This window comes from Phasianus colchicus, chromosome 4 (assembly GCF_987193195.1).
Source record: "Phasianus colchicus chromosome 4, bPhaCol1.hap1.1, whole genome shotgun sequence".
NCBI lineage: Eukaryota > Metazoa > Chordata > Aves > Galliformes > Phasianidae > Phasianus > Phasianus colchicus.
In genome coordinates this window covers 60,396,709-60,422,070 of record NC_143439.1, presented here as the reverse complement: position 1 = coordinate 60,422,070, position 25,362 = coordinate 60,396,709, and the positions used below count along the sequence as shown (strand labels likewise).

General features: G+C 37.6%; 1 protein-coding gene across 1 annotated transcript in view; it reads right to left on the bottom strand.

The window, feature by feature from the left end:
- STK32B (serine/threonine kinase 32B) overlaps positions 1-25,362 on the bottom strand; it is a 146,401-nt gene that overhangs the window by 24,340 nt on the left and 96,699 nt on the right. The window contains exons 6-7 of the mRNA XM_031588368.2: positions 19,906-19,943; positions 11,902-11,991 (exon numbers count right to left, since the gene is read on the bottom strand). Of these exons, the coding sequence (XP_031444228.2) occupies positions 11,902-11,991; positions 19,906-19,943 (128 nt within the window). The remainder of the gene's footprint in view (positions 1-11,901; positions 11,992-19,905; positions 19,944-25,362) is intronic.

Genomic DNA, 25,362 nt, shown 5'->3' with positions numbered 1-25,362 from the left:
CAATTTACAGATCGAGTTGAGTTCAGAATCTTGAAGAACCAAACCCAATAGAAGATTTGGGTATCCATGATTTTATTTGACAAAACTCTAGTCTGAAGAATAAAATGAATGAATGAAAGCAGTCTTATGCTTTCTAACTACAGGACCATCTCTAAATAGATCTGGTAGGAGAAAGGCAAGCGAATAAACACTTCTTTCTACCAGAATGTATGTGGCCAGGGAATAGCTGAGGAGTGAATCTTAGGTATCCGTAATATTGTGCTGTGATCCAGTATGGTATGAGTGAACAAAACTTTAAACATTGTCATGATGAGTTAGCTTTATCTCACCTCTAGCTAATACAGCTTAACTTCATAGAATCACAGATTCATAGAATCATAGAATGACTTAGGTTGGAAGGGACTTCAAGGATCATCAAGCTCCAATCTCCCTGCCACTGGCAGGGTTGCCAACCACTGGATCAAGAACTAGATTAGGTTTCCCAGGGCTCCATCCAGCCTAGTCTTGAACACCTCCAGGGGTGGGACATGTACATTCTCTCTGGGCAACCAGCTTCAGCACCTCACCATCCTCTCAGTGAAAAACTTCCCCCTGACATCTAATCTAAATCTTCTCTACTTTAGTTTAAAACCATTCCCCCATTATATCTTCAGACACACTTCAGACCTTGTTTGCATTCTACTACAGCTTTTGTGTATGCGTAACTTTGTTACGTTGGTAGTTTATCATATAGATAGGTGCTGATGGCAGATAGATTTTCCCATCTTATTTTAGTGGATCAATACATCTAAATACTTCCCAAACTGCGTATCAGGCACCAAATTCATATTTTGAATATCACTGTAGGTACCCTGTACTGAAGGTTTGCTTCATTTAGCCATATTTGGAATTATTTTTCCCATGGTGTCTAGATGATGCATAATATTTTACTAAAGAAAATAACCTTTGTGGACTTTATTATAAAATGGAATAGCTATTTTGCTAATCCAGCCTATGAGTTATCCACCTTCATTTTATTTGCTTACTCCAAAAGCTTTAGTATCAACTGATTCCACATTAAGCAGATGAGCAGAAAATGCTTTCTTTTGCTCACTGGCCCTGGTGTTTTGAAGCTCTGTTTTCTTAACTTAAGCTGATGATAGCAATCTTAAGATTGGAAAATGGGCATTGGGCTCCCACTTTTTAAAGTAGATAATGACTTTTCCTCTGCATTAGCAGTATTTGCACTCCAGCTGGACTGACCCTCTGCATTTTGTCAGCTTCAGAGGAACTCTGGTAAGCACCTGTTTTACAAAACAGAGGAGGGCTGCCAGAAGATATAATATGAGTTCTCATTTCCTAAATACAGATTTATTCTCAGGGTGAAATCTCAACTCTTCTGAAGCAAAAAAAAAAAAAAAGTACTTTAGCAAGGCTGTTCAATACCAGTTTGAGACATTAGGTAAAAATAGAGGCCTCCAGCTTGGACAGAAGATTTCTGTAGTTTGCCTGCTTCGGGATTCTTACCAAATTCAGAATGTCAGCAGATTCTCCAAGTGCTGAATGTTAGCCAAAATTTGAACAACTATAATTGTGAAATACAGAATATAATATTCTTTTTTTTTTTTCTGTAAGGAAAAATTATGTCAGCAGAAACAATTGTGAGCACAAACTAGCTGGATAAAAACAACATAAAAAAAATTGGAAGAAAAGTTAAAACCCTGCACTGATTTTCTTTAGGATTTTTACTGATGTAGACTACATGTAATCTTTTAAAACTTGAACTCAGCCTCAGCTTGGATGATCTTCCTGCTACCTGGAAACTGCTGTGGGTTGGCTCTTATGTTCCTAAGAGGGATAAATTTGAGCTTGCCAGGTTGGAACTAAGGCCACACTTTTCTGTCTGCATCCTTCCTGCACACATCTTCTTGTATCATAATTTTAGATTCAGGATGAGAGGAATACCTATGTCTGTCACCCCACGCATTTACCAAATGCAAGGATACTGCCAGACAGAGTCCCTGCAGATGAACAGAAAGGAAAGAATGCATGTAAGAACAAGAGTTACAGATCTTTTTCCTTGAGCAAATTCTGCTGAGTGTGACTTTTGGGGAGAATACATGTATTTCTAGGTTTGCGTCTGCCGATTCTTTTGAGTGAGGGTTGTGTACTATCACGTGCAGCTAATGAAACTCAGGTGGCCACCTGGGGTCTTATGAAATTCTCAGAAGCAATGCAATCTTTTGGCTTAGGCAGAAAATTACTGTCCATGTGTGGCGGAGGAGTATGACCAAGCACCTTTCATTCCAGGCTGCAGTAAGCACAGACACAAAGCACTTCAGAACTAGCTAGGACATCTCTGCGATAAAATCAGGAATGTATCCTTGGCTTGTATGAAAATGAACAAATGAACACATTTAACTTCAGCAACTCACTCAGCTAAAAATCCACAGATTTATTCTTTCCTTTAGATCTCCATTCCCTCACTTTTTCTCCTTATACTATACTTTTGTATTTTTACTGTTTATCTGCTTTGCTTTCTTGAAAAAAATGATGTAAAATGACCACATTTTTTTCCTCACATTATATGTATTCCAGTGCATTCCATGGCTGTCCCTGATATATATTTTCAGTCAGCATTTTTTTCAAATAATAAAACAAAACCCTCTCCAGTGCTCTGCCATGTAATGTTTTTACACTGTATCTTCTTAACCACATCACTGTAGACTCTCTCTGTACCAAAAGAGAGATTCTAAGGAAGTAAATGGTTATTTCACTTAAAAATAAAATTATACTGGAAAATAGCGAAGAGAAAATTGAACATGAAAGCAAACCTAGTGTGCCTGCATCAGTCTCGAAAGCAGTGACTTCCTGTGATACCCATTGTTCTATATGCTATTGTTCTATATGCTTAGCTATACTTGTAGATTCAAATAATTTTGTGATACAGAGCAATTTCTGACAAATCAGTTCACAGATACAATTCCTTACTATAATTGTCAGATTATTTACATTGTAAATGATATAGAAGACTGGCTGGTAATGCTGTACCCTATTTGTGGAAGATTATTAGTACTGATACGATTCATAAGCATAAAAGAGAATATCAGTGTAATTGCAAAAACACTGACCCCTGATCTTCACTACTTTTTCTTGCTTTGAAAGAGTGCTCTGTACATAGAATAAAATGCTTTTAATTAAGATTTCTAAAAGTCTGCAGAACATTCATAGGAATGCAGAACATTTAATTCCATAGTTGAACTATAAGCTCTCCATGGGTCTGAAATTCAGGCCATTTTAATTTGGTGCCCAGTGGCAAGTATGAAAAGGCTGTCATGAGAAAAAAAAGTCAGAGGTCTGTCACAATGGTTGCATCAAATAACAACCTAACAACCATTATCTTTATTTATTTTATTTTTTTTTTTAACAGAGCATTCTGGTTTAATCATAATGAAAAATCATTGGACTAAATCATAAAATGAATAGGCCTTTTAATAACTAAAGGCCTTGTAATGGCTCTAAAATGAATCTCAAATAGCACAAAATGAAGTTTCTTGTCTTATGAGCTGATTTAAGGCTCACTTCCTTAGCATGAACCTAATCAAAGAGCGCCTGGTGTACTTGCCTGGCACTGTGCAGGAGGTTATGGAGTGTTGATTAAGGAGCTTACAGAGCTGCTACTGACTGTAACTCATCAGCAGCTTCCATGGTCTGCCTTGAAACTTTGTTAAAATGGTGAGAGGAAAAGTGCAGGGAAATGAACTACACTTATCTCCAAGTGGCATTTCCCTCTCGCTAACAAATCTCCTCCTTTACAGTATTTAAACAATATCTTGCAAGTGATTCCTGAAGACTGATTAGCTGTAGAGAACTAATTGTCCATGATAGGTAAACACTGTCAGTGAGAACTGGCAAATAAAGCCTACAAAACACCAATGTTATTAATATTACACAGTGAAATTAAAATTAAAAATAAAGCCATAGTGCTTTGGCTTGAATGTTTGTTGATGACTAGGATGTCCAAAACCATTTATCAGGAAGGAAAGAGCAGGCATTAGCCATCCAGTTGGCTGGTTATTGCTCTCTGCAGTCAATTTGCATCTTAGCAGAGACCCTACATGTCAGAAAGGGGAAGTGGAGGTCTGAGGTTGTAAAGCAATTCACTCTGCTAATCGTGTAGCAAATCATACCTCAGTGATGTGTTTTATTGTCGTTTCCAATGTTTCAGAGACAGGAAAAGAAATTCCAGAGTTATTAACTGAGTTTCAGAGTGATACCACAGTAGGGTATCGTTCTGCTTCCACACATTAGTCCCTGAGGATATATAAGTAAATATATACACATACCAACAATGTATACAGTACAGAAATGTTGCAACCCTAGAATTTTCTAGTTTTAAAATGTGTGGATGACTAGATGTATCTAGTGTGTTTATAGTTTAGTCACATTCATGCACTTTGCTGACTCAGATTTAATGGATGACAGACTGAGCGGAATAAAAAGTTAATTTGCCTTTTAAAATAATATTCTGAGAGCCTTGAACTGACAAGGTCTGGTGAAATATTAACTGCTTTCTCAGCACTGTGATGAGAGAAAAGAATAATTTTCAGTTTCCTCAAAAAAATAAAGACAGAGAAGGTCAGTAATTCTTCTGGGTCATGATTTAAACAGAAAACAAAAGTCAAACCATAGTGATGACAAGTGATATTCTATTTATAGAATAAGGTGGCTTTTTTTGTTTGTTTTGTTTTGTTTTTTAAGAGAAGAAAACAACTTATTTCTCCCTGAATATAAGCATAGATTTTGTTAAACTATCGATTTGCCTCCTAGAGTTATCTCGTGTGCTGCAAAGGTCTAAATTAAAGTGGATAGCTTTCTGACTTTTAGAACTTCAGTCTAAAAAAGTGCTAACTTCTATTGTATAACATAGAGTACTGCTTAAAGTCTGACCATGCTGGGCTAGCAATTTTATAGTGAGAAGTCTAGATGTGTTACAGCACTGTAATAAAGGTACTCATTTTGTACCTTTATTCACGTAATACACCTCAATAATTTTAATACTCACATTTAAGGCAATTATTCAATCAAAGCCAATACTTTACAAACCATTCCCTGAATATAGACACTGCATTTAGAATGCCTTATTAGTTTGTCCTAAGGCCAAGCAACCCTGCCTGCCCTCATTCAGTGCTGTCCTCATAAAACCTTGTGTGTTACTTAAGCACTGGACAGAACCCAGTTCTTGTCCTTCTATTTGTGTAGAGAAACTATTTCCCACTGAAGGTCCAGCTCAACCTCAGGCACACAGCCTGGTGTTGCTAGTCCTATTGAAAGGAAGCTCAACAATAGCGAATGTGTCATGGTCTGCTCCAGAATATGAAATTATACAGAATCATAGAATGACTTAGGTCACTGAGCTCCAACAGCCCTGCCATGGGCTGCTCTACATGAGATCAGGCTGCCCAGGAGTCCATCCAATCTGGCCTTGAACAAGGATGGGGCATTCACAACCTCTCTGGGCAGCCTCACACCATCCTCTGAGTAAAGAATATTTTCTAATGTCTAACCTAAATTTCCCCTCTTTTAAAGTACCTTACTTACTCCATCAAAATGCTCATAGTGGCTGCAGTGTTACAGTTTCTCCAACAATCTGTTGAAAATATTGTGTCCAAAAACACCCCCTTACTATTTGCAAGATTAGCCTTATGTATATTCAGTACTAGGTATCATGTATTCCTGCCATGGGTTTACGCATGCCAAAACCTGTGCAAATCACATTTTTTGACCCAAGAACAGAAGTTATTCAGAGGGCAAAAATTCTCCATTGCAAGAAGTTGCTGCACATTGTCCCTTCTCCCACCTCTGCTGGATTTGTCTTTCCTCTCACAGATACCTGCTGAGCTCCATGTTGCATAAGGTCTTTTTCAGGCAGGTTTAAAAAAAGAAAAATAATTTATTTCCTGATCTCCTGAGCTTTTTGAGCTATTTGTACTTCTACTCTTCAATATGAGAGCAGAGCCTGAACATGAATACCTACTTGCAGCTCAGTGGTTAATCCCCTCAGCCATGGTGCTCCTAGAACAAGCTGGAATCTCACCAACACAGGGGAGCATTTATCTGAGCACCTCCCAGCCTCACATCTGCTCTCAATTCTTGCTTATCAGAAGAAGCAGAACACATGATATTTCCTTGAGATCAAAAGGGCAGTAGAGACAGCACCAGCAGAACTCTGTGAATAAACAGTCAAACCCTCTGTAGAAAGAGTAGGATTTTTAGAAAACACTACCTTAAATGCACTTGAATAGCAACTACCTGTAAAGAACTATTTCATTTCAGAGCACTGCTTATTGTGAACACAAATAAAGCTATGTTTGAACGCTTCTGAAAATCTAACTCCAAATTTGTACCTGATATATCGTAACTGCCTCAGGAACAGAATACTTTTACTTTACCTGTAAGGTTGATATCAGGACATCCACTAGCTCTCCTGTGACTCCAGTAGTACTCCCACACACTATTAATTAATAGATAGGTGACTCATACATTTTAAAAGTTTGGCGGACCTCTCTGTAAATCCACACTTCTCTGGTAATCTCAGACATGCAGCTATTCGTCACCATGACAGCAACCTATGAAAGCAGCCATGAAAATCTGAGATAACAAGCATGCAAGGCAGGAAAGGGTAGCTGAATTTTTCCAGGTAATTTACTGCTGTTATTTTGGCTCTGGATTTTTTTTTTTCAGGTATATTTATATCACCAAATATTTTTTATTTGACTGACTTGAAGTTCAGGCATAGTACATTATTTGTATAACTTCAGTCTCTGCTGAACAAAGCCCTAAAGCCTCTACCTAACTCCCCTACCACCAGAAACAAAAAAGAACAGGAAAATATTGTAAGTGGAAAGTTCTTGCAACATTCCTGAATAACATCCAGATGTATGGAAATTCCATCATTCAAAAGGAAATATTTCAGGGAGTAAAAAGCATATGCTCTAGGACTCAAATACTTCATAAATAACCCAAGAATGGGGGATAGACATTATCTATAACGTTTTCTAGATGCATTTTAATGCTTAATATTTTGCTTGGTAGTCAACCAACCTGCTGGAGGGCCAATATTTCAAACCAGTGCCCAGTGCACTGTGACACAATAAAACCTTTGACAACCTTCACAGTCACTGGTATGTCTGAGCAGCAAGTTTGTAATGATAACATTAGGAATGGGTGATACACAAAAGTTTCCTAAATCAGACTGAGGCTCATATTTTATCAACCAGGAAGGAGGAAGGTAGAGAAACCACCGAGGTTTCTGAAGAAATATTCAGGTTCAGATACACAATGTTCAGTGTAACCGTTCAGTAAGTAGGCAAATAGGCAGGAAAAAAGTTCAGGAGCTGGAAGGCCATGCTTAAAATTGTAAGATCTGTATCTTAATCAGAACAGGTAGTATAGTTTTATGATATAGATTCACTACATTTTTTCCTGAATACCTGTTTTATGCAGTTATGCTGCATGCAAGCAAATTGTTCCTAGCAATATCAGCCAGATATCAACTAGAAGCATTAATTATAACTTTTAAAATATATATATATTTCCTTAAATTGACCACTGGAAAAGTGAGAAATCCTCTAAGAACCTCTCTGAAATAGAGGACTGCATTGTGCCCTCATATCTGATTAAACGTAACAAGAACCACATGGGAGTGAGACTTTCTACATAACCCAGAGGGCGAACCAGCCTTTTGTCACAACTCATACCCTCACCACCATGAAAACCAGGACAGCATAACACAGCAGCCACTAAGTTCCCTTAGTTCTGGTGCTCAGCTAGTAACTGAAGGAGATTTTGTCTTGTTATATTGAGGTTAAATTATGATTTAAATTCCTGGTAATCTTTTCCCAAGCGTCCAGTGATAGGATGTGATAGGAAACAGCTTCAAGTTGCACCAGGGGAGGTTTAGATGGAATAATAGGGAGGATTTCTCCATGAATACAGTGATCAAGTATTGGCATGGGCTGCCCAGGAAATGGTGAAATCTCCCCCCCATTGCTGGAGGCATCCGGGAGATGTATAGTTCTGTGAATGTGGTAGGTGATGAGTCTTTTAATTCTATGATTCTATAATGAAAACTTACCATCAAACATGGTGCCATATTCCCCACTTCTTTTTTTTTTCAGTCATTGTCTAGATGGCTTATATAGATCCAATGTGGAAAAAGGGATACAGCCTTAAAGGCAGAAATTGTATGGACTTAACCATCAGGAGTTAAAAAAATCCACTTATCTAATCTGAGCTCTGCAGCTGAAAAGTACTTCTAGTATTTAACTTAAAAACATAATTATTCACAAAATTGAAAGATGAAAAAAAGTAAAATCAACACACTTAGAGGAAAAAACAGCATTAGTATCTGGCCATATCTGTTAACCTCTTAATGTCCGAGTTTTGCTGCAGTTTAGATACCTAATTTGTTCAAAAGTGAATCCTCACCCATTATTTTTCACATGAAGCAGAGAATTTTAACAGCTCTAAGTGCTTTCCTGCCTTCTCACAACCCAAAATAAATGCAAAGATAACTCTTCTAAATCTTTCGGAGTAGAAAAGGCCAAACTTGTGACTGCTGTAGTATTTTTGCATTTCTAAGAGGTTAGGAAGGAACATTGGAAAGAAAACAAGCTGGTGGATTGTGCTCTAGTCTCTCCATAAAGACACCATTTTTCTTTTATTAGTTTGTTGGTTTTTCTTTCTGGGCTTTTATTGTGTTTGTTGTTGTTTTTCTGTTGTGAAACTGCTGCCTATGAGACAGGTAGGTTCAGAGACATAATGGTTCTATAAGCTGAGGTGAAACCAAATGGCCCATTTTCCCCTCTCTCCAGCTCTCTAATGCATCTCCTTTCTGAAGTCAGCTAGGGCTCTCATAGAAATCCTCTAGTAGCTCATTTAGCTCCCAGAAATGGAAAAAACAAAAACAAAAAAAAAAAAACAACACTGGTACTACTTGGGAAAAAAAAAAGAAAGGAGGGAGCACTCTGCCATAACTGAGTTGCACAGACTCAGTGAAGAGTTTGATGCACTCTGTCAAAAAGAGGATGGAAGAAGACAAGGAAATGAGGAAAAGAGATGTGAGGAGGGAGGGTGAATGAGAGCAGCAGAGAGTGGCAACCTTGGCTCAGCTGCCTGTGGCAGCCCAGACATAGGTCAGATAAACTTTCTTGCACTGAGGAGGTGATTACATAAATCTGAGGACATACCATACCTAAATACAAGAATTCCATTTTTTGTAGTAAATGGACAATACCATGGAGTGGGATGTAAGTGGAGTTAAGACAGGTTGAATTCAAGGATCTTTGCATCAAATGTACCATCTCTTGGCAAGTGCCAGCTGCACAGAGAACAAGCAACTCCTCCTTAGGGTGAAGGTGGAAGCTAGGAATTCCATAAGGATGGGGTCTCTCTTTTTTTTTTTTTTTGTAATTTCACCCCTAAAATGCCAAACCACTGCTCAGCAATTGCTATAGATTTTTGAGCTTTCAAATGTTAAAAGCTAGCCTTTTTTTCGTCACAAGAAAAGCGTGCAAAGAAAGACCAAAAATGAAATAAAAAGGTAGTGTCCACCTATATGTGCAAATGGGTGGAAAAATGCTTCAAAAGATGTTATTTCCTGATAATTTTCAGCAGATTATTTGAAGAAATACTCAACTTTTTGTACAAGTACTTTAACTAATTTGCCTCTGATCATTAGCAGCCAGATGATCCTTTCATTACACACATTCAGATTATGATAGACAGATGCTAAAATGATAATTACCCCTAAGCAAGTACTCAGATTTCTTCTGCTTTCATAATAATTATGCTTTCTAATACAAAACTGTGCAGTCACTTCAAGGTTAAAAATGTAAGGCCATCAAAACAGCCATTTAATCAACTACTAAATTAAATCTCAGAAAAGACCCAACTGTTATAACTGTTGCCATTATCATGTTTAAATATGGAAAATATCTATTCTGATTTTGAATCTCTGCAAAATGGCTACTCTCCAAGAGTATTTCTGAATAATCTCTATAAAAGAATTTGCACATCTAATGGCTATGGCTCCTAAAAGATTGCAGGCAGCTATTTAAGCAGAACCTGTGAGCCCTGAAACAAACTTTAAACTGAAATGCAAGGCTACTATCCCGAAAGCTTTGGCATTTTTTAATACTCCTTTCAATTCGTGTGTAATGGCATTTCAGCAAGTTTAATCAGTTTAGCAAGTAAATTGTACAGCTATTTATCTGCATTTGTTGGGATGAGGTTAAATTACTTCTAGAGAAAAATTGCTTTTTTTCTGATTTTTGCTTTGTTTTCATAAACAAAACTACTGCATATGGACAAAATAATCTTTTAAAACTAAAGCTGTTGATGTAAGTGAAGTGGCAGCATTTTTTCCCCTCTTCCCTTTCCCAGTAAGAAACATTTGCACCAGCAAATGCTCAGTTCCTGGCTCCAAGGGAAAGCTCATTACCCAGACTTGCTCTCTTAGAGCTCCACACTCAATGCCTGTGTCACATTGGCCATCTTGTCCAGGTAGAGGCATGAAATCAGATGCTTGGCTAAAGCTTACCAGTGCAAAATACTGGAAGAAGAAATTCTGAAGCCTTATTCCTCTGCATAGCCTAAACGCTTGAGTCAGGTCTACATAAAATGTTTCTTGGTCTCTTTTGAATACATACAGAGAAGTCAACTACAGAGCATCAGGTTGGCATGAGCTCAAGTGACTCAGTTTGGCAACATGTGTTGCTGTATTCTATTAACCCCCAAAGCAGGAGACCCATTTCTGAAAAACACAGCTCTGCTTCTGTGCAGAGTGAACCTTCTAGGTGAGGTTCACAGCTGGTGTGGAGATGTCCTGAAGATGTTTGTCTGCTTCATTAATAGGAGGTTGGCATAGTGCTATTTGTGCTATGAAAAGAAAAATTTTCATAGCACAAATGGTGGTAATTCCTAATTCTTTGGCAAATGCTCTTATTCCATGCCATTTTGCAGAAGTGAGATAGCAAAATGGCCTTTGCTTCCCTGAATGACATTTTCAGAGTACGGTAATTTATCAGTACTTTTCAGTGTATAGTTGTTACATGTGCTCTGAGCATGCCTGCTAGGCCTTCTCTTGTAGAACATTTCTGGCTTCCAGAACCTGAACACATTTTGCCTTTAGCTAGTCATCTCCTCATGCTATATTAGTTCTGTGTACAGACAGAATTAAAATAGCAGATGAGTAGAAAGCCACAAGTGGGATGAATTTCACCTATTGGTTGAGGAAGCTAGTGGACAATTCTGTGGGACAAATGACCTACAGGAGATGCCTTCTGTCCTTCAGCTCCAGTGGAAAATTTGAATTATTATCTTATCCAAGATGCTTAACTTTGAGATACATGAAGACAGGTAAAATAAAATCACATTTTACTCTCCCAGCCTTCAAGCTATGCATTCTAAATACATGATTAAAAGGTATAAAATGCCCCTTAGCACTATAGGGCAAGTACTCAAGTGGTTAGTTAGAGAAATCTTTGAGGAATTCAACATAGCAGAGCAATTAAGGATCTGCCCAGATACATTTTAAGAGACATTACGTGTTCTCTGCTAGATCATAATCACAGCAGTGAAAATGATCATTTATTTTGTCTCCAGCTGTGGAGAAATCACAGCTGAGCCTTTCCTGAGTTTGCTTCACAAAACCAAGCGGACCCTGACTAAAAGCACAATGGAGATCAAGTTCCTGCCCAGTTCCTTCATCTCTGATATTTTCTATTCCTAACACGCTCACAAAAAAGAAGCCAATCAAATTTGCTATTATTTTTACAACTTAAAATCCTTTTAATATTCCATGAGTCAAGCTTCATGTGTGAATTTTCTTATGTTTTTGAAACTGTCTTGAAAACTTACCCATGTAGGGCTTTGTGCCAGCCATAGATGAAGCCTTTTCTGAGCCTTTCACTATGGTTGCAATGTTAAAGTCAGTGATATGAACGTGTCCTGCAATTACACAAAGTAAAAACAGAAGTCAAAATAGCACATCTTACAAACATTCCTTGCTTTATTCAGTATTTAACAGATAAATCTTAACAATTTAATGTCTTACGATTTACTATTAAGCACACCTCATAGCTAAAAACAAAAACATTATGACAGCAAAACAATATCATGCTTTTTCCCCCCCGTATAGTATCTATTATTTGCTTGCACACTGGACCTCACTTCTGACCATCCCTGAACCTCCTCCTTCTGTGAGAACCGAGGACAGCAATTGTCTTTTCAGAGCAGGAATGCACAGAACAGTGCTGAATTTCTTGGAGTGATGTGTGAACTCTACCTCACCTTTTCTCTAACTAGAGCCATCCCTCACAATCTCCTGCATTCATGACACCTGTCTGCCATCACATCCACTTCGTGTTACAATCAGCCTGGCTTTTTCAGAGTGTCCTTGGGGGCAAAAAGGGAGCTGGGAAGAAAAAGGGTATTTTAAAAGTACAATAACTACAGAATTAGATTCATGGTAGCAGAGGAGCATTTGTGTAACAGCAGCAGGTCCCTGACGATCCTTCATTTGACAGCAGATTACAGGATGAAAAATATGTGCCACAAGACAGACCATGGACTTGCTGCCTGACCAAGACTGCTGATTTAAACACAGCTAATCAAGTTGGATGGCCCAAACATGCTATCCTTACTTTTTCCCTAGGGTGATTTATGACAAGCACAAGGTAAATTGCTCCACCACTGCAAGGCAATAATTGCTAATTTTCATTTGCCTTAGGCAAGTAAACTGAATGCAAATCCAGAATGAAAATGTGTCTATCTGCGCAATTTTATCTGCATAAATCTGCTGGTATGTTTTGCATCTTCTACTTGAGGGCTTGTTCCTGCTGTGGATGCTTTGCCTGTGATTCCACCTGGCAATGCCATTGAGGAGAACATGGAAAGGTGCTCCCTTCCCCAACTTAGCCACACACTCAAATCATGGTTAAGACATCTTGCCTTTAGGTGGAGTCTTGAATGCTGAGTTCCTCTGATACTTTCCCCTCCTCTTTTTTAAAATCAGGATCTCAGACTCACTCAGTCCACAGTGTGGAGCAGGCTTTGGGCATGAAGCAGTTATTGAGTGAAGGAAGCTGTTACCATGTTTACTGCCAAAGATGAAAAGAACGTAACAGTTGATTTGCCTGTGGTCCTGACGCTGAACATTTCCTCAGTGCCAGACTAAGGAACAGCAATCTCAATGAACGATTACACTGCTTTGACAATCTGACCTAGATCCTACTCAAAGTCTCCAGGAAATGTACCTGCCAGCCTCCAAGCAGTCTTCAGTCATATGTGAACTGAAATTCTCAGAGTCCACCTATTTGGCCAGACGTAGGATGTTTTTGAAAGTAAAATGGAAGAAGGCACATCTCATTTCCAAACTTAAACATATTTTTTCAAAGGGGTTACATGACAGAAGTTTTTGATGAAGTGCTTTACACATTTTTTAGTCTTCACAAAAACTCCTTCTGTTTTGGTGATGCTTGCCTTCTAAGACACCCTACCCAAAAAACATGAACAAAAGGTAAAAAAAAAGCAGTGAGCAGAGGCAAGTAATTCCTTCATAGTGAGTGGAAGGTGTTGCATAAAAGCAATCAGAGAGCACAGCCTGGCTTGCCATCAGTTTCCAAGATGGCATTCCTCCTTCCTGTTGGCTGCAGTTCATGGCTGGTGAGGAGCACTTCTGCAGTTCATTTCTGCAATAGAACATGATGGCAGAATGCTTATTGAGAAAGATAATTGAACCACACACAGGCACGTCATGGCAGTGATGCTTTAATTCCATGTGCACTGTAGAATGAAAAGCTGCAAGGATCTTGAAAACTAATACTTTTTTTTTTTTTTTTTTGACAGATAAATATAAAGTTGTGTCATTTAAATGACACTATTGCAAATGATTCTCCCTATTAGAGTGCCAGCATGATAGCCTGTTGCAAAACACCTATCACATAATATCCATTCAAACTGATCTAAACAGTTGATTTGCAATGGAAATTGCCTCTCCTGCAGTGCATTGTTTTCTCTCCCTTTTATTAGATTTCTTTTCATTTAACAAAACCAGAATAGCACATATGTGAAGGGTTATATATGTTGGTTGGTGTGTTTTGTTAAAAGTGCCTTTCTGTAAGAGAAGTAGATAGGTTTGAGAGCTCTGCATGCTGCTGGTGATACAGTAGTAATGCTTTGCTCCCATAGTCACAGCACCACACAGCAAAGCCACATCTGTATCTCTGGAAAAAAGAACACCTTTTTTCTTCCACAGCCTCTGAGATGCCTGAACACAATTTTTGCCTGATGCTTAGAAGGCTGGTAGTTTGCCATGGAGGACAGGAAAGGTGTCCTCTGGGCAGGTGGGTGGTTGTGCTGCCATAGGGACTGCAAACAGATCCCAGTTTGCTATGAGTTTTTCTAATCAGTCTCTGTGACATTTTTATGGTTGCTGATGCATGTAGTTACATGCATTACAGAATTGTAGGGGATGAAAGGGACCTCCAGGGATCATGTAGTTCAACCCCCCTGCCAAAGCAGATCCCTAGACCAGGTGGCACAGGTGGGCACCCAGGTGGGTTTTGAACATCTCCAGAGAAGTAAACTCCACAGCCTTGCTGGGCAGCCTGTTCCAGTGCTCTGTCACCCTCACTGTGAAGAAGTTCTTACACGCATTTGTGCAAAATTTCCTATGCTTCAGTTTGTGGCTATTTCCCCTTGTCCTATTGCCACTCACTGCTGAGAAGAGTCTGGCCTCGTCCCTTTGCACCCCACACCTTAGATATTTATAGACATTGATCAGATCCCCCCTGAATCTTCTTTTCTCAAGGCTGAACAGACTCAGGTTGCTCAGCCTTTCCTCATAGGGGAGATCATCTCTGTAGCCCTCCATTGGACTCTTTCCAGGAGATCCTTGTCTTTTTTGTACTGTTCTGGGAGCCCAGAACTGGACACAATGCTCCAGGTGAGGCCTCACCAGGACAGAGTAGGGGGGGATGAAAGACAACTATTTCTGCAGTAAAAATGCAACAATTCCGGCTATTCTATGCTATTTCCAAAATTTCAGTTCACAGGGACATTTTCCCTTCTGAGCTTCACACCTTGTACTTGATCTCACATTCTGGATTTTATCTAGAAAAACTGACCATCAAGCCTAAGGCCAAGTATCCTAGCTTCCTTCTCATGTACAAAGTACAATACTGGATTGAACAGTATGCCAGCACCACCTGGATTTGGCTATTAAGGGTTGTGAAGCAGGGCAATGCACAGCAGATTCAACAGAACCTAAATAAATTCAAGTATCACCAGGCTGCATGACTGCCTGATAATGAGAGGATAGGAGACAGTGGAGGTGGCAAATCCATACATTTCTCCAGCTCTCTGCAAAATGGCTATTTCAAGTGTGATTGCACAGGTTTCAGCTACGTCTACACATATATTTCATAGAATCATAACGGTTGGAAAAGACCACTAAGATCATCTAGTCCAACCATCAACCCATCACTACCATGCCCACTAGACCATATCCTTTAGTGACACAACTACTCTTTATCTTAAGTAGAAAGAATCTCAATGGCAATTATTTCAAGAATTGCATTCCTCTAGTGTGCTTCCAGTTAAGATGGCAAATCCGTAAGTTAGTTTCTACAGTGTAGGACCCTTCAATGCTTTATGTGTGCACCTCAGAAGTGATTTATGAGGTATATACATATGGGGCATGTGTACATCACAGGACCCCAAATCCTGATATCTGAGGCATAAAACAAATTGTCTTTGTTTGACAATAACTGAATTTTTTGCTAAATGAGAATAGATCATAATTAAAACAAGTTCTGATAGGTAGCTAAGGCTGGCTGACTAACATTTAGCAGAGTAAAAAAGCATAAGGAGTTCAGTGAGTTTTAATATTCTAGGGTATGAAAGTGAACGAGTGAATCTAAGGGCAGAAAGAAAAAAATACCAGTCTGGAGTTAATGCCACCAGCTCAGCATGCATCAGAGCTGATAAGAAATCTCTGCATAGTAATATTTTGGATCAAATTCAGATCTGGTTTGCCCAGAAGGTCAAACTCTATGAACTATTTAAAAAACAGCTCTTCGCCTTCTACCTTTATTAAGTACAAGAGTGTCATCTTGTATCCAGATGAACGTTGCATGCATTGGCAGCTGGACACTCATCATCAGGAGATTGCTAGAAGCCTGATGGTCCTGCTGAAGGTGTGTTCAGGAGTCAGCACTCAACTCAGCTCAAACTATTGAATTTATGGGTGGTGATTTTTATTCATCCTATTTTTAGTTTTAAGGCCAAGATTGCTCATTGTCTGCATTTTTCAAACTTGATGTTAATTTTTCTAATGAGAGTTGAATCTCACATAAACAAGAAAATGGAGTTTTAAGGAAAGATTTGATGATCATAAAATAATATAGTCATATATAAAAAGGCAAATAAACACACCAACTTGAATCTGCCTTTCTCCCTCGTAAGAGAAATGATTACTGAGTAAAATTATCACTGATAGAAGTAATAAACCAGTCAATTAAAAACACTGTTAAAGGAGTTTTGGGATATCATAAAGATGATTAATAAAGTGAATGTAAGCAGCAAGTTTCAAAACAGATGAAAGAAAACACTTTTATAAAAGATGGTGAACTGGTAGAATTTGTTTCCCCATGTGCTTGTAGAGGCCAGTTTTGGCAGCAGCTTCAAAGAGGCAGTAGACAAATTCATTAAGATCCATCCAGATTTTAATGAGAATATAAAAACTGCGGGTGATAGGGAGCACTGAAGCATTTGATGACTAGAAGTGGCAAAGGACACTGTCTGTGGAAATTATCTTTTGCCTCAGGCTGTGATAGAATATTGGCTGAGATCCCGTGTCTGATCCTGAAGGGAATTCTTTGAAACACAGAATCATTAAAGTTGGAAAAGACCACTAAGATGATCTACTCCGATCATCAACCCATTCTTTCTTGGGAAGCCATGCAGAAACCTTGCTGTATCTTGTTTCAAGACATCATTTCACACTTGCCTGAGAGGAAATCAAACCCTTGCAAATTTATTGGAAACAGAGTATAATAATGGTTTGGTTGCTCTGCACTACACAAAATCTGGATGCCAAAAGGGGAGCTTCATGATTTCTGCAGAATGATCAGAGATGTTAATAACACTATTATGTAGCTATAGAAAGAACAAGTTATCATCTCTGAAAAAGAAGACAGTATGGTAATTTGGTTAATACTCTGTTTTTCTACATTTCAGGCATTATGTGTATCCTCAGGTGCAATAACTAATAGATCATGGGAATATTTAAAGGTATCATTAATTTCTTTGACATTTCAGGAAAAACGCAACGTAGACCAGATTTGTCAATCTTTAGTCTTAAACACTCTCATTTCTGATATACGGATTTAAACCATTAATGTGAAAAGAGTGGTGGAGGGAACAGAATACTGTTATCAGGAGAATTCTGTAGTTCTTTTCTCTGTATAATACAATAACAGTAGCTCCCATGAACCACAAAGCAGTTCCTTCAGCTGTTACTGGAGTAACTATTTGAGATACATGTTGGAAGAAGAGAACACTACTGCTAAATTTAGAGATTATTGATAGTTGTAAGCTTTCTGGGAGAAGAGAGAAGAAAACACAACAGAAGAGATTTGTGTTTGTTTACTTAGTGAGGTCTAAGTTCGATTTGGAGATTGAACCAAAAATGAGATGCCACTGTTTCTGCTGCGGCACCCTGAAAATGTCCCTAATCTCTCCCATCATGAGAGAGTGAGTATCTCAAGGACATCTGAAAATCGTCTTCTGCCAGGGGCTTAAATATTATCTTAAGTATCTGTTTTCACAGTTCTTATATAGTACGACATTTCTTGTGACCAAACACATGCACTATTGCATCAGAACTTCAGCAGAACAGTAAGTTCCTACACTACAGCAAGTGAGGATTTGCTCAAACCCAACAGCCATAGGAACAGAAACAAAGGAAAAAAGCTGCTTACCTTACGCATGTATATATTGAGCAATTTCTTAATTTTTCTTTTTTGGTAAGTGAAAGCTGATTGTTCCTTAAAAAATTGTGTTACTGTGAAGTGTCACATCTTAATTGAAGCTTTTTTGGGCTTTTGGATAGGATTCATGTGGCTAAATGCAAAATCTGGTTTTCTATATCTTTACACAAAACTTCCTCAGTATTATTCACTGAAGAGAAATAGATATTAATGCTTAAGTGCAGACAATCAAAATGGATCAGATGACCTAAATGAGCCTATATCTGTAAATAAACTACGATGACCGGCATGGTACAGACACTATTACTACTTGCGTCACCTCATTTAGTGAGTGCAGGGACTCTTGCCCAGGCTGGGAGAACTACAACTCCCAGCCACACAGCAGGTCTGTGAGCTGATTAATTCTGCTCATCAAGGTCTACCTTGGTGAAGACTGGTGAAGCACCATGCTGCTCTGCAGAGCAGGGGCTATCCATCCCAGTATTTCCAAGTTGGCAGTAGCTAATTTCGTTGCTGAATATCTTATAGTCACCAAAATGTAATTCTGCAGCATACTGCTGGCTCTTGTGTTGCTCATCTACAATACACTGGATCCCATAGGAAAGCACTTCCAAGAGACTGATTTTGTGTTGTAACTGACCTTGCTGAGGAGCAAGGAGAGATAAGCGTAACTACTTCAAAGGCTGTCAGTCAGATTTAACACTCTCATAGTCATTTCATGTTGCCTTTCCATCTTTAATTCACATAGGACTTAAAGACAAGATATTTCTATTTCATGCTTATTTGCTGATATTAGTGTCTAGGGAAAATTAACACGTGAGTCTGAAACACTAAATTCCTGAAGTCCTAGATGGTATAAGACTCAAATATTATTAAGCTTTATTGGCGTCAGTATTCCCAGAGGTAAATTCCAGCTGTCTTAAATGTTACTTCTTTAATCAACTTTAATGTGCTGACCCAGCAGCTCTACAACAGATTTTGAAAAATAATTGTATCTTTGGCATCATTTCAAGTCTATATTTTTTTCAGAGATTAACTGCTCTTAATCAATTTCTAAAGCAAAAACAAGTCTTTCCCACAGCAGCAAACACATAGTAATTTCCATTTTGTCTTTATCTTGTACTTCTGTTCTAATTAATACAAGGTCAAAACTTCCCTTTATTGTATTTTCTTGTATCCTTGCTATCTATAAATGGTTGCAAAAAGATGCATTTTATTTTAGCAAAATACTTCATATATTCTCTGCATCTGTATGGTTTTCATTTAAAAAACATCAGAATTTTTATTCACTCAGCACATTTTTTGCTCGAGATCATGGAAATAGTCTTGAAAATTCAAAGCTAATTATGTTGTTTAGACATCTTTAAATATTCTTAAAGCCAGAACTATATGTAGAACCATGAAAATTTTATAGGCATTTTAGAGGCGAATTTCAAATTTCATATCTAAATTTAGGAAAATAATTTCAGATGAACAATAGTTTGCTATTTGAAATTTCCTAATCCTTCATGATTTCAGTACAGAAAATAGATGATTGGTACTGCTGTATTGGAAGGTCCCTAAATAGTGATTATAGTGACTTACAATAATCGTGTCATTAAAATATTAACTTATTTTTGATTGGTATCCCTGGTGATCTCCATTCCTATTAAATTCTTTCATGTTCAACTCTTTCAAGTGTCAGATCTTTTTTTTTTTTTCCATATGAATGAATATTGCAAAACTGCCAAATGGACAGAGGGATGTGCAGAATGTCCAGATTTAGACTGCAACCCAGCAGCTCAAGCTGACTCAAAAACCACGATTCACCATATCACAGACAGCTCACAAATTAGAGGCATCTCGGAGAATACAGTCAATATTTACTCACCATGCTCATCCAGTAATATGTTGTCAGGTTTGATATCCCTGTAAAATAAGTAAATGCATGCATTATAATTCATAGCAAAAGAAGATCTGCAATTTAAAAATGTTTTCCATACGCTTGCAGGGGCCAAGTAACTTAAATTAGAGCAATGAAAATCATATCATATACAAAGGTAAATGATTTTTATCTACATTATTTACTGCCTTGAAAACATGCATACTAAAGAGGTTGCCTAGGTTTCTATTTCATATGTTTTTGTTTTCATATAGTTAGCAATGACAAAGATTTGGTTTTCAAGATTTATTTTTCTCTTTAGAGCAGCGGGAACAACAAAATGGAAGATTTGCATCCTGGACATGCCTGATTGCCTCAGGGACTCTGCTTTTGACAAACACAAGAAATCAGTTCACTGGAAACATCACTGATCTACCCTTTCTGCCAGACCTACTAATCTGCCATGCTCATGCGCATGATCACTCACATATTGGAGAGTCCTGCTAGATCTTATACTACCCAAGCAGGTCTAGCAGCTCCCTTTTTAGCACTTGAATCTACACATGTCTGCTTGTAATGGTAGACAGCAGGCTGGGGAAAGGGATGGTGCTAAGGAAGTGTGGGGAGTGTGATGTACCAAAACATCAGTTCAACTCTGATGTTCTTGGCACAAGGAAAAGACACTGCCTAAGAGAGCCTTGCTTATCTTTTTAAGTTGACCTTCACTCTGCTGTCAAGAACAATGGAGACAACTTTTCCTCACCACTGCTGGACAGTGCCTTCACTCTGGCAGCTCACATCTAATGCAGTTTTGAAGCAGTATTGCATTGCCTGACGAGGAGATGCATTGATCTGCCTCAAACAAAATATTTGCCCCTTGGGCTAAATTCTTCACAGATCTCAGAAGAGAAGGCATTGAAAAATGTATTCCAAAGATCTGTGTATTTTAATGCAGCCGAAGGATGACTTGATTATTCTGATTTAAACATTTCTCTATAAATCCTGTCTGAAATATGTACTTACACATATTTAGATTTCACTAACAAATTTTGCCTAATTTTCCCATGAACGGAATACAGAGAAGAATGAAGTGTTGCAAAAGGATAATATTGCATCAGAACTTTTTTTTTTTTTTTTACTTTAAATGTAGAATGATTTCTGAAGGAAATGTCAGGAATAAGATAGCAATAGCAACTGTATACATTATGTATGAAGTGACTTCGATATCTTTGTTGACAAAAGTCAACTTGCAGACTAATACTATGAATTCCAGATGCTTTAGCCTTTCCTGAGAATCATATGAAATTATAAAGTACACTAAGATTATATTTACAGTTTGTGCAGTAGCAGCTGGGAAACAGAATAAATAAGGAATTGTTTTGAATCACGTTCTGCATAATATTGTAGGATGTGTGTGTGCATAAGGAAAAAGATCTCACTACGCATTACCATCTGGAATGGAAATTTATACCAATATTTCAGTGTGAACACCTGTTTTTCTTCTGCATAACTTACAGGCTATCTATAATTGTCTGATTCAGGAGAAAATTTGATTATACTTGTAATGTAAAGAGGAGATCTCTCCTAGAATCCATGTCAACCACAAACCTCTGATTTCTAACTTTTTTCTTTCCTCTTCCTCACACTCTCTTGGCACATCGCTTAACATATCAGAAACTCTCCTTCCTCTGATTTTACATGGCTGACATTGTGAGATACAGGTGGACTGTAGGTTTGAATATCTTTTTATAAGACTTATCTTTGGTTGAATTAGCATAGGAAATGTTATACATTTTTATATGTAATTTTATACATGATCTCTCAGCTAATGAGACAGTTTTCAGAAAAGCTACTTCTCATCCGATATCAAATATATTTGCTAGTAATGAGCTGATCTCTAATTACTAACAACTGTTTCCCAATAAGAGTTTGAACTGTGATTTCAACAACTCCGTGGATGGCCCATGACTTGAAAGTTTACCAAAGATTTTTAGTGGAAATGAACTTACAATTATGACTAATAACTACTGAATTAAATATTTAAAACTTTGTCTCTACAAGACTTAACAAGCATAATATGAATCTTCACTTCTCACATGGGTGAAAAATTGGAGTCACAGCCGTATCCATGAGTGCCATTCTGTGGCTTGTTGATATCAGTGATAAATTCATTCTTCAAACTGTTTTCAACAAATTGAGGAGAAAAAAAAAAAAAACAAACCCACAACACTTAGAATTGGAATGATAAAATCATGAGTACTTCACTGAGAATAAAACTGAGAAAGGAAATATTTGACTTTATGAGCTACTGTCAAGTCTATAGCAATGCATCTCCCTGGGACTGCTTATTACAACAAGCCCATGCCTTTTCTCTTTTTTTTTTTAAGATGAGTTTAAGCAATATGAATATCTATTATGGTTTTGCACTATTACACAGACTATATATTTTTATTGTCACCAGAAAAGACAATGACAAATCCACTAGTCAACCGCATATAGTGTCAAATATATCTTACATGCAGTTGTATCTGCAATGTTCAGTAAGTTGAGCAGTAAAAATTATACCTCTGCTTGTCTTTCTGTGACTAACTCAAGCAGTGGCTTATACTTGATACTCATTCTTACCTGAGGGATCTTTTCCATCACTGTCTTTGCTCATTTTCTCTGAGGCAGGACCGCAGCTGGGGGCAGGTATGGCAGGGTGTATCAATTTGCAGATGTAACTTGATAGACTCATCTATACCTGAAGCAACTTGATAGACTCATCACCATGTCTCCAATCTCAAACTTTTAAACTGATTTTACAGCAAGTAAATGTCATGGGCTAATCTAAACAAGAAGGGGAACAAGTTTCCTACGTGTATTTTTTCCCCTTAAGCGTAAGATACTACTATTTTCAGATCACATGCCTGGAGTTGCCTAGATTCATGTGATATATGAGAAAATAAAGCACAAATTAACAGTAAAAAGCGTGCTTTCCAGTAGCACTCTATTATGTAGTTACTCCCAGTTTACAGCATAGCACTCGAAGATCACCCCTCTGGAGGCACCTTGTTGAAAGCTTCACAGACTGGAGAGGATGAGCCCACTGCCATGTCTTCGCACCTTTAATACATTTGGGTTCAACACAGTCAGTGTGAAGACTTGGAAAGTGTAGGAGCATTGCAGTTACGGTTACAGGATATAATCAGGATGGAAGGCTTGTGGTGTTCACCAAAAGGCAGCTAGTTCCTTTGAATAAATACTCTGGTTAAATTAATTTATATAGTGAAAATGCTGTTTCTGTAGAGATGTGGATTTAAAAGATAATAACTCTTTAGTTAAGCTGTTAAATTCAGAAATGTTAAATAAGTGAAATTCTGTTTTGACTACACATCATCAGAAAACATTTTTCCTTTTAGCAAGCATGTTCAGACAGGGAAAAGAAGGATGTGAAGTTCAGTTCCTTAACTTCAGAGTTTTCCTGTTATTTAAACTGCTAGCTGACATAATGAACTGAAATGCTCATTTCATAATCCAAGTATCTTGAACTAGCTCATTAGAAAATTCTAAAGACTTTTGCAAATAGCAAACTGACTCATGTCCAGACTCAGAAAAGCCCTGGGCTACCTTCAAACCCATTCACCAACAGCAGAGCTGTCTATAACACTGATTTCTAAACCATGACTTTCTCATTCTGTATTGGTGCTACTCCAGCTCTTGTTTTTATACACAGAAAAATCAGAGCAACATAGAAATAGAAGAAGATAAACTTTCAAAGTTTTCACTCACTGACAGGACAAGGTTATATATTGTAACTAATATAACAACCCAAAAAAGCAGAGTTGAAAACAAATGAGAAAAAAAGTTGGAAGAAATATGGTTCAGTTTCTACTTGTTGCTATTGCTTACAAAACCATTTCTATCTTTCTTCATTCACCGAGCTAGAAATGTCAAATAAGGCTGCCTGAAGGATAAGTACCTTAAAAAGGTGCTTCGTGTATTCTCCAAGTAATAATGAAAAATTGATAATCTATTTGTATCTTTAATATCTAGATCAAGTAGACATCCACTGCTCAAAGACATTCTTGAGTAAAACAATGAGTCAACTCATATTCATTGTATATGCCAATCAGAGTCTCCTGAACTCACTTGAAAAGATTCTGTTGATTGTAAAGGAGTAAACCTCAAACATTTTCAGTTTTATTCACTGTTTCCATCCACATTCTTTCCAGGTATTACTAAGTTTGGTTAGTAATTTTCTAAATTCAGAATTGGAAAGGTTGTGTGGTTTCTCTCCTTGGAGGTTTTCAAGACCTGACTAAATGAAAGTCAAGAAACCTGTTCTGATCTTACAGCTGACCCTGCTTTGTGCAGAGCAGTGGACTCTAGCAGTTCTGGATCTCCATTCCAAACTGAATTAGATTGTGAATCTATGAAACATATCTAATTGTTCATCACTATTTTTCCTCTTCCTTTTGGCTAAAAGCAAGTTCATGAAAGATCTGTAAGGGACCTGGAAAGAATCTTTGGTATAGTCCAGTGCAGATGGAAGCTAATCAGAACTTCCACATATTCAAATCTATCCCAGGGCTTGAAAACTCATGAAGAAAATAGTAGGAATAAATAGCCTATCTCTAGCATGAAAGGAGGTTAAAATTCAAATGCTCTGCAATTCACTGTAGTTGTAACATAATGTTAATTAGCTATATGACACGGGAAAAAAAAAAAAAATCAGCTGAAAAGGAATCTGAGAAATCTCAATAAGAGTGCAAAAATTAGGTGAATATATTGCCAGTGCCAGATAAAATGACTAGAAGAGAATGATCTTAATTGCTCTAAAAGGAAGAGGCCACACTTTTGTGTTCCTTATATAAATTAAATAGTCATATAAAAGAGACTGCAAAGCATATGGCGATGCTATTTACTCTAAAGCCTGAAATCCAGAGCAATCTCCAAAAAAGTCTCATGTGTGCTGCTATGAAGTAGCAGCCAGGACATTGACACTTTTGATCCCTTTTAACCTCTATTGGACTTCAAATATTAATCTAGAAAGAACAGGCTTGTGGCTGATGAAATCAACCATGCTTTACTCAGTTTACCTAAGGAAATATTGAAAAATGTATTGTGATATAAAACAGTTAGCTGATTTCACAGTGTTTGAAATAAAGCACCCAAAAAGAAAAGATCTTGGAAGGCTGAATAACAACAACAAATCAAAAAGGAATGTCTGAGAGGAAACAACAAATAGAGTTGTTTAGTTAATGAAAGAGAACTGTAAGATGTGATGTGACAGGCATATCAAATATAAATAGTATGTAGGTGGTCAATAGAACTTTTCTATTTGTTTTTGGAACATGAAAGAAATGTTCATATTTCATATAAATGAAGTGAACAAAATAAACAAGGTTTTAGTTGTACAACTGAGATTAAACTAAAGTTGATTATTGCAAGACATACTTGCATAAAAATGCTAAGGAGGCCTAA